Source organism: Ambystoma mexicanum, chromosome 6p, assembly GCF_040938575.1.
Source record: "Ambystoma mexicanum isolate Mex_15411 chromosome 6p, UKY_AmexF1_1, whole genome shotgun sequence".
Taxonomy (NCBI): Eukaryota; Metazoa; Chordata; class Amphibia; order Caudata; family Ambystomatidae; genus Ambystoma; species Ambystoma mexicanum.
The window spans coordinates 1,348,696,498-1,348,708,987 of record NC_090935.1 but is presented as its reverse complement, the minus strand read 5'-3'; the positions used below and the strand labels follow the sequence as shown (position 1 = coordinate 1,348,708,987).

General features: G+C 47.9%; 1 protein-coding gene across 1 annotated transcript in view; it reads right to left on the bottom strand.

Annotated features, from left to right (window-relative positions):
• LOC138510405 (glycine N-phenylacetyltransferase-like) overlaps positions 1-12,031 on the bottom strand; it is a 47,815-nt gene extending 35,784 nt beyond the window's left edge. The window contains exons 1-2 of the mRNA XM_069626037.1: positions 11,701-12,031; positions 7,171-7,278 (exon numbers count right to left, since the gene is read on the bottom strand). Of these exons, the coding sequence (XP_069482138.1) occupies positions 7,171-7,278; positions 11,701-11,730 (138 nt within the window). The 5' untranslated portion in view covers positions 11,731-12,031. The remainder of the gene's footprint in view (positions 1-7,170; positions 7,279-11,700) is intronic.
• Positions 12,032-12,490: the final 459 nt, after the last annotated feature.

Below are 12,490 nucleotides of genomic sequence, written 5' to 3'. Positions count from 1 at the left end.
CCAGCAGTGGCATAAGACGGAGAAGGAAGAAGACGTCCAGGGACCTCATTATGAGTCCTGCAGTCATGGCAGAAACCGTTTTTTAGTTTTTCTTTGCAATACTGCCTGCCTATTACACTGGCCAGATTATGACTCATGAAGCATTTACATTGCTGGGTATTCATTGTATTGTGTTCTACATGAAACTTTGTGGACCGTGGGTTAACCATGGATATGGTCACTTTGCTACAATGGCAACAATGCTGTGTAAGTGGGCACAGTTTCAAGGGTCGTATTCTAATGTATTGTATTTGTGTATTTATTGTTCACTTGTTAGACACTTATACAGGACGCAACTACTGTTCCAAAGCGCCAATAGGGCAACAGCGAGGGGACAGGGGATGAGAGACAATGTAATTAAACAATGTTAATAGTTAAATACAGAGATATAAGAAGAGACAATGGGGAGGGGGAGGACGAACCCACTCTGTCCTGTGAGTGTCCAGAAAGCCTGTGAGTGTCCAGAATGTGCAAGTGCAGAGGGGACAGGGGTATAGGATAGGTGCTGTGGTACTCAAGAAGAACATCAGGTGAAGTTCTATGAAGCAAGGTAAGTGCAACCACCAGTAGAGGAGGGTGAGCCGAGGCAAGTGCAGAGAATAGCCAGCAGCTGGGATGAAATGTGGGGGGTCAGGGACCCGAGGATGCATAAGGGCCCTGCACATCAATCAAACTACTTTGTGATCAAAGGTTAAGCAGCAACTGTAGAAACAGAGGGAGAGGGGAATGGTTGATGCTGTGTTGTCTTCATATCTTGTGTAATTTGAGGGGTCGCAGGGTTTGGTGTTGTTCTGTCCCGTTCGCAAGCGTGTCACAGGTTTCCCCCCTTCTCACCTGTCTTTGTTGTTTGTTGGAGTTCTTCGATGGAGTCTTCTTTCATAGAGTTCGGGTCTTGTATAACCCAAAGTGCAGGTCCTTGGGTTCCAGCATGCATTCAGCGTTCCGAGTCCTGGGAACGTTCAGATGTCCGGGAAGTCTGAGAAAATCCAGGAAACAGCAAAGAGTGCACACGGAAGACGAGTGCACGGAGATCCGGGATGCAAGGAGGACAAAAAGTAGGGGGAATGAAGGAGGAGGAATATAGGGGTACCGGGAACCAAGAATCAAAGGAAAAACACAAGCGAACTATGGCAGCACACGTCTAGCCATGGCAAGCGGTAGCGTTGAGACGCGCAGGGCTGCGGGGGCGTGTCTGCTTTATAGAACGTAATGCGTACGGCGTGGAAATTGGTAAACAGTATTCCGCATTCGGTGGCCATGTTGGGAGTACTGCTGAGTGCAAGCCCCTATGGCTCAGGGACCAGGAAGTCCAGAAAGGACGCGTCTGATGGTTCATGACAGCATGCCTCCTCCAAAGGCCTGTTCCTCCGAGTTTGCCTGGGTGTATAAGGTGGTACCTTTGAAGTAGCCTGGGGGCGTTTAGGTTTCAGACCAGTTCCCAGGTGCGGTCACTGGGTGGATAGCCTTTCCACTCCACCAGATACTGTAGCTGACCACATCTGTACCTGGAGTCACATATTCGGGACACTTCGTATTCTAGCTGGTCGTCGACAAGCACAGGGCTAGATCTTGGAGCAGACCGGGAGGTCTGGACGTATGGTTTCATTAGAGATGTGTGAAACTCTGGGTGGATCCTCTTCCAGGAGTCTAGTAATTTGAGTCGGAAGACCACTGGGTTAATGATTTCCTTTATGAAAAAAGGGCCATAGTACCCGGGAGCCAACTTATTAGGTTGTAAGTGTTGAGGCAGTAGTTTCGTGGATAGCCAGACTTTATCACCCACTGCATAGGAAGGTCCTGGTCTTCTTTTGGAGTCTGCATAGTGCTTGGTGTTAGCTTGGGCCCTTTCGAGGTGTTCTTTGGCTTCCTTGTGTACGTTGATGAGCATTTCAATCCAGTAGTCGACTGTAGGAACTGGTGTAGGATGTGGGAGAAAGGATGCTAGAACTGAAGGGTGGAATCCTTGGCTGCAGAAGAAGGGGCTGGTCTTGACAGCCGAGTGATCCGAATTGTTGTAGGCGAATTCAGCCACAGGTATTAAAAGAGACCAATCGTCCTGGACCTTGGTGGTGAAACAACAAAGATACTGCTCCAGGGTTTGGTTTACACGTTCTGTAGCTCTGTTGGTCTGTGGATGATAACCTGAGGAGAGGGCACGTTGGATTCCTAGTATACCGCATAAGTGTTTCCAGAATTGAGATATGTATTGAGGACCCCTATCTGATATGATCTTGGAAGGGGGTCCATGAAGTCGGAATATGTGTTCCAGGAAGATTCCGGCAAGTTCTGAGGAAGATGGTAATTTATAGAAGGGTGTAAAATGAGCCATGTGAGTGAATAAATCAATGGTAACCATGATAGTTGTGTATCCCCTGGAAGGTGGTAGTTCCACAAGAAAGTCTGTAGCAATAAATTCCCAGGGCCTTGTTGGTAGCGTTGGTTGGAGTAGGAGACCCGCCGGCCTCTTGTTATCATGCTTGTTTTGATTGCAAACTGCACAGGCTTGGATATACTGCTGGACGTCACGTTTCATTTTTGGCCACCAAAACTGTCTTTGCATTAAACGGAGAGTGTTGGTAATGCCACGATGTCCTGAATGAAGGGTATCAGGACAGAGGCTTGTAATCCTTTGTCGCAGTCCCTGTGTGGGAATGACCAGGCCATTGTCCTTGAACAAATACTCGGCCTTGGTTTTAAGATTCCATCGATTCTTCCCAGTAAATTCCTTCCAGATCTCAGAGAACTGGGTTTGAATCTGAATATCTTCCAGGAGAGTGATTGCTTGAGCTACGAAAATTGTATGGGGAAACATCTTTGGGAAGGATCGATCTTCAAGAGTTTCATAGTCGGGACGTCGGGATAAGGCGTCTGCAATTATGTTGTGTGTTCCAGGTACATGATGGATTTGGAACTGGTACTGGGCAAAGAAGAAGGCCCAACGGGCTTGACGACTATTCCAACATTCCATGGATTGTAGGACTTGGAGATTCCGATGATCCGTATGGACCTGAACAGGATGTTTAGCTCCCAGGTGTAGATGACGCCACTCTGTGAAGGCTTGACGGATGGCCAACAGTTCCTTTTCCAGAACAGAATAATGGGTCTTGCTAGGAGTTAGGGTTCGCGAGAGATAAGCGATGGGGTGTTCTAATTTGTCTTCGAATTCCCGCTTTAAGACTGCTCTGATGGCGTAGTTAGAGGCATCAGTCTCCACTAGGAAAGGTCGATCAATGTCAGGTTGAGCCAAGATGGGGGCTTGTGTAAACTCCGACTTCAAACGATGGAACGATTCATCTTGGGCTGTGGTCCAGAGGAAGGGAGTATCTTTCTTCAACAATGTAATGATCGGTTGAACTATCTCCGAAAAGGAAGGTATGAATTTCCGGTAGAAGTTGACAAGCCCCAGGAAGGATTGAATCTGTTTCACAGAAGTTGGAACAGGCCAGGATAGTATGGAATTTACTTTTGAGTGGCCCATTCCAATTCCTTCTGGACTAAGGACAAATCCGAGATAGTGAACAGTAGAGACATGAAAAAGGCATTTCTCGGGTTTGGCCAGGAGTTTATGTTCACGTAGCCGTTGTAAGACTGCCTTGACATGTTCTTCATGCTTAAGATGGTCCTTGGAGTATATCAGTATGTCGTCCAGGTAAACTATGACGAAGAGGAACAGCATATCGTAGAACACCCGGTCCATAAAACGTTGGAAGACCGCTGGGGCATTGGCGAGTCCGAAGGGCATGACCAAGTATTCAAAGTGACCAAAGGGTGTTCTAAAGGCCGTTTTCCAATATTCCCCTTCCTTTATACGGATCAGATGGTAGGCACCGCTGAGATACAATTTCGTGAAGATTACGGCTCCTCTCACCGCTTCCAGGATATCCAAGATTAAGAGCAATGGGTAGCGGTCCTTGAGGGTGCATTGATTAAGACCATGATAATCAAGGCCTAAGCTCCTTAGTATCTTTCTTGGGAACAAAAAACAACGAAGCTCCCGCTGGGGATTTGGATGGTCGTATGGTGCCATTTTCTAGGTTGGTATCCAAGTATTCTCGGAGGGCCCTTTTCTCTGGTTCTAATAGGATGAACATCCTTCCAAAGGGAATAACTGCCGAAGGTTCAGTATCAATAGCGCAGTGTTCAGTTCTGTGAGGGGGTAGGGCTTGAACTATGGCAGTTGAAAACACATCAGTGTAGTCCTGATAGGCTCTGGGGACCTGGATAATATTTGAGACCGTGAGTGGGCCTTGCTGGTCTGTCAGCGTACCTTCAGAGGATCTTGAGGCAGTGAGACATGCAATGTTCGGAGCCAAGAAACAAGGATCCTGCTGCCCAGTTGATGTATGGGCTGTGCTTCTGTAACCAGGGGATACCCAGTACCATTGGATAATAGGCAGACTTTATGATGTCAAACTTGATCATCTCTTGATGATGGTTTATCGAGAGCTGGATCTCTTTGGTTTGCAGGGTGATTGGTCCTGAAGAGAGAGGTCGTCCATCGATGGCCTCTACAGGTTGCATGATGTCTCGAGTTTCATATGGAATGTGGTGGGTAGTGACCCAATCCTGATCTATAAAAATCCCCAATGGCTCCACAATCCACTAATGCCAGAATGGGGTAAGTTTCTTTCTTGGACGGCGATAGAAAGGCCTGCAAGATTGAAAGGTTGTTTTTTCCAGGAGAGTTCAAGTATGGAATAGATGTGGAGCAAACATCTCTCTCCTGAAGCTGTGCTCCATCTAGGATCGGGAGCTGGCGTTTCCCGAATGCCGTGGAGGGGCCAAAGGACATTCTCTCACAAGATGTTTATCTGAGGCACAGCACATACACAGCCCGGTGTGGATCCGTCGCAATCTTTCTTGCGGGGATATGGGTCCGCAGAAGGCCCCCAGTTGCATGGGTTCAGGGTCTGTGGTCGGGGCAGGAGTGGGCTTGGGTTTAGAGGGAGATTCTATAGAGGTCTTTTGGTAAGGCATCTTTATTTTCTTCTTTTCTGCCTTCCTTTCCTGTATTCTAAAGTCTATTTGTAAAGAGAAGTCCATAAGGGCCTGGAAGGAACTTGGGCGAGCTACCCTGGCTAGCCGTCTTTTATTTTTTCGATTAGTCCTCTCCGGAATAGAGTAAAACAGGCCTCCGGGGACCAATCTGCTTCCTTGGCCAGTTGCTTAAAGCGTGTTACATAGGTAAGCATGTCCTGAGACCCTTGTTAGAAATCTAATAGATGTTCTTGGGCACTGTAAACCTGTCCTGGGTGGTCAAACATGGTTTTTAGAGCCCGTACGAACCCATCATAATCAACTAGGATGGCATCTCCAGAATTAACTAAGGGCGTAGCCCAGGTTAACGCATTCCTGGAGAGATGCAAAATCATAAAGCCCAACTTTGGCCTGGGGGTGGAAAAGTAGTAGGGCTTAAAGGTAAAGTGCACTAAACATGAACCAAGGAAGCCACAAAGGTTCTTTGAGGAGCCATCATATTTATCCACTACTCCGCCCAGCAATACACTTTCCTTGCTCGCGAATCACGTGACAGGACTAGTTGTTTTAATGCAGCATTCTCAGCTTTGAGATTCTGAACTTCTTGCATGCCGCGCATGAGGTCTTGAACTGCAGCCTCCATGTCCGTATCAGTTTGTTGGCGTCTCAATCTGTCACAGGTTTCCCCCCTTCTCACCTGTCTTTGTTTTTTGTTGGAGTTCTTCGATGGAGTCTTCTTTAGTAGAGTTTGGGTCTTGTATAACTCAACGTGCAGGTTCTCGGGTTTCAGCGTGCGTGCAGCGTTCCGAGTCCTGGGAACGTTCAGATGTCCGGGAAGTCTGAGGAAATCCAGGAAAAAGCGAAGAGTGCACACGGAAGACGAGTGCACGGAGATCCGGGATGCAAGGAGGAGGAATGAAGGAGGAGGAATATAGGGGTACCGGGAACCAAGACTCAAAGGAAAAACACAAGCGAAACTACGGCAGCACACGTCTAGCCACGGCAAGCGGTAGCGTTGAGACGCGCAGGGCTGCGGGGTCGTGTCTGCTTTATAGAACGTAATGCGTACAGCGTGGAAACTGGTAAACAGTATTCCGCGTTCGGTGGCCATGGTGGGAGTACTGCTGAGTGCAAGCCCCTATGGGTCAGGGACCAAGAAGTCCAGAAGGGACGCGTCCGATGGTCCATGACAAAGCGGGCATGTGTTTCTTTGACATGCAAGGACGGTTTTAGGAAGTTGGTGTCTGGATGGTGCAAAGCACAAGGGTTGGAAGTGGTGGAATTGGAATGGTAATTTTAAGATATTACAGTTATCCTTGGTGCTACTTTTGAAGTGTATGCTTATTTCATTGTGTTCACATTCTAATTTCACACGCGGGGAGATGTGTTGTGGCGTACCTTCTTCCTATCTACTCCGCTCAGTATGGATGTGATGCCATGAGTGCTCTGAGCGTGGAATGTGGTGTGAATGTTCCCTGCTGAATGTTCCATGGATGACATGAGACTCCGTTTATCTCTGCACAAGGCCACTTTGCTACAGTATTCCAGAGAGGAAATGCATTTGGTGAACAGCCCATGTTTATAAAGTGAAAAGTTTCAAAACACTCCTATTTTTTCCTCCACACAAAAGGTGAGGGCAAACATGTCAACACCTTCCCGCAAGATAAAACCTATTTATCTTTTAACTTTGTCTTCAAACTTATCTGACAAACATCTGCCAAGGACCCCGACTTTAGGTGAAAATGTGAACATTGGATATGCCTCCCTTCCCACCACCTTTGTTGTATAATGCAAAGAAGGGGCGTTATAAACCCTTCTGTGCATTATTCTACATGGACCAATGGCTGCATGATCCAAAGCAGGGGTTGAGATGAATTATTTTTATAAAACTACAAAACATCACATGCTCATTTTCTGAAATATTATTTGTATTTCAGAAAATGCTCGTAATTTACTGGTTTAATGGCACCGAAGGCAAAATGATGCAGAGGGTCTTGAATTTCCACTTGTGGTAATGGTAATTACTGCATGCAGAAATCAGCGGTTAAACTATGCATGCATCTTAATGAACCAGTAAGTGGGAAGCAAGAGACACCCCAATCTTTATGAGACCCGACTGAGCAGACGGAATGCATTATGCGTAGGATAACTTACATCGCTCCGTGGTCGAGTGATTACAGTCTTGAATTCTGGCCAGGAATCAACCAGCACCTCCAGGTTAAAGGGGTTGCCTCGGTTAATATGAAAAATGGTCCCATAGACCTGCAGAACAAGGATTAAGAAGATGTTGCACACGTGAATCACTTGATGCGGTATACTAACGAAGATTACTATGCATTGTTGGACCCCTTGTTCTATGAAGTCTGACTGAACACGCGTTTCTAATAGAATTCTGTTGGATTGTGTGGGTCATGTTATGATATGATATATGTCATTTATAACACGCCTGTGGACAAGTGTTTCTAGGCTGACAAGACAACGGAGGGAAGACAGAGGGAGGACAAGACAAATGATCTTACTAGGCCTTTGTCATTTAGATCGTGCAAGTGCAACAGCGCAAAGGGCAGTGGGAAGGGACGGGGGGAAGTGCCAGGGGAGGGAGGAGGAAGTGCAATCAGGGCAGCATTGCTCTGAGTAAGTGCAGCCAGGGCAGCGCGGCTCTGGGTAAGTGCAGGGAGGCAGGGGACTGTAGATGTTACAGTTACAGCCCCTAAGTGTGCAGTAGGCACTGAGGCAATGCAGGGGAGGCTGATCATGTAGGAGTCTGGTATACACTGAGACTCTGAGGGTACCGAGCAACCAGTCGGCACAGCAGACAAGAAGGTCAGCAGTGGAGGGAGAGAAAGAAAGCAGAGGAGAAAAGGAAGGTATTCAGCTGCTTATGGAACTTCAGGTGGTCCGACTCAAGTTTGAGAGGGCAAGGAGGCCATTCCAGAGGGAGGCACCTGCAGAAGAGAGAGATCTACCCCCCCCCCACTCTCTGCTGCTTGGAGAATCGTCTGACCCTCAGGGAGTTGGAGGTAGCTGAGCGAAGGGCTCGAGAAGGAAGGTATTTTGAAAGAGAAAGTTGGATGTAGTATGTGCCCCCAGCCCCAGAAAGCCTTGTGGACAATGCAGAGGGTCTTGAACTTGAGAGATATGATCCCTGGGCCAAGGCTAAGCCTTGCAGTCCTGTTCATGATTAGTTGCAGAGGACGGAGAGTAGAGGAGGGCAGGTTGAGAAAGAGCTGTTGCAGTAGTCCAGCCTAGACAGAACCAGGGCTGCAGAGACAGTGAGCTTCTGGGGGAAAGTGAGAAAAGGAACAACACCTGAGTAGGTGCAGCTGGTAGTAGGCCTTCTTGGCAAGGTCTGTGATGTGAGGAGAGAAGGAGAGAGTGGTGCCAAAGATGACACCAAATATTTTGCCTCAAAGGAAGGCGAATGAAGAGGGCCCAAGCAGGGCGGCCAGAGTGAGAGGGGGAAAGCAGGAGCAGGGGTTCCCAATGAGAAGGATCTCCATCTTACTGGCATTAAGGAAGAGATCATTGGAGGCGCACCAATCCTGAATTGTGGATATACAGTCAGGAATGAACGAGAGACGAGAGGAGGCTGAGGGGAGCCTGAAAGAGAACTGATTGTCATCCGCATAGCACTGGATGTTAGAGAAGGTAGAGATCAGGTGGATCAAAGGTAGACATTGAAGAGCCATTGTGAGAGGAGCCCTGGGGAACACCACATGTGGAGAGAGAGATGGTGGAGTGAACGGACCCAAGTTGGACCTGGAAGGGTCGGTCCAAGAGGAACGAGGTAAACCACTCCAGGGCCTGATACCTGATGCACAGTTTCTCACAGTGTTGATTGCTTTTGATGCCGTCAATCACACCATCCTAATTAGAGGACATGTCAAGGAGGATGAGGAGAGAAGGAAGGCTGGAGTCTAGAGTAGAGAGCAGATTTTCACGGGTGTTCAGGAGAGCAATTTCCGCGCCCCTGGCTGCTCTGAAGCCAGACTGATGGTCATGGAGACAACCAACAGATTCAGTGTGGAGACTAAGCTGGGAGATGGCCAGCTGTTCAAGGAGTTTGCCCAGGAAAGGAGTGATAGAGATTGGGTGATACTTTGCCAGACAGGTGGGATCGGACAAAGGCTTTTTAAGGAGCGGGTGCATGAGTAAGTGATGAGGGCAGAGGGGAAAGATCCAGTGGCGAAAGAGTGATTGCAGAAATCGCCCAAGGCTGGAGTGAGGGTGTCAATGTGGTCTTTGATGGTTCTGGAGGAGCAGGGGAGCACCTGTTTGGATGACATTTTCCTAGATCAGACTTGTCTAGACACATTGTCAGGTGTTGTCTGAGAGTAGAAAGGAGGAGGTGAGGGAGAGGCGGCCAGAGGGGGGCCGAGAGAGGTAGAGCAAGAGGAAGAGGACAGCAAGGACAGGATGTCCTGAGTTTTAGTGGTGAAGTGCGAAGCCAGAGTTGTGCAGAGGACCTGGGTGGGAACAGGAGAGGCACAGTCTGCAGAAGGATTGGCCAGCTCCTTGCAGATTTTAAAGAGTTTGTCAGTGTTGTGAGAGGCTGCAGAGATACAGGCTGGGATGTGGACTCTCTTCTTGGATAGGACAGAGAGTTGCATTGCCTTTGGAGCAGGCGGCAGGCCAGTTTGTCAGAGGATGCGCCTGAAGCCCTCCACTTCCTCTCAGCCACCCTGCACTTGTGTTTCAGGGTGGCGAGGTTGGAGTCATACCAAGAGTTGAAGTAAGGACTTGCTGTACACAGCTGGTACAGGAACACTTCTTTATTTAAAGTAGTAATGATAACTGGCCCCACCAGATCAATGCTACTTCTCTCCTCTGATACCTCTTATAACTGCCCCTCGTAGAACCCTTCTACAGAATTCTACACCTCAATTCCACATTCCACTCTGTACTATACATTCTGCTATCCACATTAGTTCTAACCTGAAGCGATGAACACTACAAGTTGCACTTGGAGGTAGGTTTCAGACGGATTCTCATGAAAGGGGCAAGGATGTCCAGAGTGTTGGAGATAGAAAGATGCAGGTTGGAGAGGGCTGTGTCAGAGTGTGAGTCAGCTGCAGGAGTAGGAGGAGCAGAGAAAGTAGAGGCAAAGGCATTTACTGACATACGTTTCATGGGCCAAATGACCAAGAAGGTAGGTGGCAGTGCTTGGGTGGGCTTTGCCAGTTGGACAAAGAGTTTCATGTGAGTGGAAAGAAGAAAGTGGTCAGTCCAAGAGAGAGTGGTGAGAGGGTTAGAGAGGGGGATGTCTGAGGTGATGAGAACATCCAAGGGGTGTCTGGCATAGGGTAGAATAGACGGGGAGAGAGTGTTGCAGAGTTTGCGGAAGAGCCCAAAGGAGGGATTTGAAGCATCCAGGTGGATGTTGAGGTCTCTGAGGAGGAGAAGTTGAGAGGTAGAGGCAAGGAGAGAAGAGAAGAGGAGAGGTCAGAGGAGAGGTCAGCCCACTTTGAGAGGAAGAGGGCAACCTAGCCAGGTGGCCTGTAGATGGTGGCCACAGTCTGAGAGAGGCCAAGAGAGCCTGCAGAGCGGGCATTCAAAGGAGGTGCAGGCCTGCGTAGGAATGACAGAAGCAGGGACCCACTCCAGAAAGATCAGGGTTACTCCACCTCCGGTTGGTTGGTTCTGGGCTCGGTGAGGATCTTGTAGCCATCAGGGAGGAGAGTGTCAAAACTCGTGACAGAACTGGTTGTGAACCATGTCTTGGACTCTCTTCTTGGATGTTCAATTGAAGAATACATTGCATAGTGGGGACCACCTATATTTCCCCTTAGTGTAACATTCCCCCTTTGAAATCAGCTTCAGTCTTTGTTTCAGGTCTCTGTTTTGAAAAAATATAAATGCAGCATTTACGGTAATTTGTTAAAAGGGGTAATTGCTTGCAGGAGGCCACTGGCAATTGGATGTATGTGCCCATGGGTGCCCTGAATGCATTTCTTCACACTGACAAAACGGAGCCCATATTAAAACCAAGCAAAATCTAATGTATTCGTCCATTTTACTCTCCATTTTGTAAAAAGTATAAGTGCTGCTTGCAAATGATGCTTTGCAGGCAGCATTTGCAATGGATTGCTATGGAACCTTCCGGCTTTCTGCAGGTGCCCGTTATAATCGAATTCCGTAGGAATCCATTCGTTTTGTGCATGTATCAAAGTCTCATGCAGGTGGAAAACAAATTGTACTTTGAAGACAGACGGGAACATTGTTCTACTTCCTGCCTCTTCCCCGCCTTCAAAGGGTAGGACATGCATGAACACTTTACGTTGTGCTTTTATGTCTTGCTTTACCGCTGTGGCCCATGTCATATGGCCTGATATGGCTTGCTCTAACGTATGCTTCTTTGCAGAGTGTAGTGTTTAGAAAGAGTATTGCTTTCGGCACTATTTAGCTACAGGGGAAATGGCAGTCTAGTAGGACCGAGAAATGTTAAATATATATGTATTCCTGACCACGTCATTTATATCCAAGCATGCATTTAACCTTTATCAAAATGTACGTAATGAAGAGTCAGACTTGGAGATTCTCGAGTTCATACAAAGAGTAATTCTGTTAACCTGTGATTATAACAATTGGCGACGTTGCTAAATTGCTGTGCAGTATCGGATTCAATTGTGACCTAAGACTGCACTGAGAGGGACAGTATATTAAACGGCAATCCGCTGTACTCACTCTGTAAGAAAGCAATCTTAAAACGCACATATCATGTCACTCTCTATGTACGCAGGTAATGTAGGCTCGCCTCGCCCTTATATTGCAGCTCGCAGTCAGAGCTCAGTCACACAGCCACCCTGCAGACTGGGCTAAGTGTTTGCACTGTCAAGACAACTCCAGCTGATGGACACTTCTCAATGACGCCTAGGACTTCATGCCGTCGAAAGATGGTCTTTCCGCTATGTTGATCTTGATACTGTCGGGTCGTTGGTGAGGGCTCTGCAGCCCGCCCACATCGTTGTGTGGGCAGACCGCCGTTGCGGTCTTAGCTCCCCGGACAAGGGGAAGTGACGTTGGGCTAGGGAGGGGGCGGGGAAAAGTTCGGGGGAAGCAGTTCCTTTAAAGGCACGGAATAAAGAGGTTGCACTGTATCCCGGCTCCCGTGTGACTTTGTACCAGACGGTTTACGGGACCCGCGTAAAAACCCAACAGATACTTCTACAAAATAACCAATAAACATTGATTCCATTGAAAGCACCTGTTATTTTTTGAGTTGATTGCATTAGACCTGTGGACCAATGCATACTTGGAGCCAGTTGACAGACAGACACCAGGCAAATAAAGCCGTCAGATATCGATAAAAGAAAGGCACCCTCACGCCCTTAGAAAATGGAGTCAGCTTCTTTTCTAGAAATTTCAAGAGAACTGTAACAGCAATCAATACCCAGCAGGGCTCTGTGAAAGAAATGAGGGACTTAGCTCCAGAAATGATCACATCTACCCCTGTTGCCATGGAAACGCAGGGTCG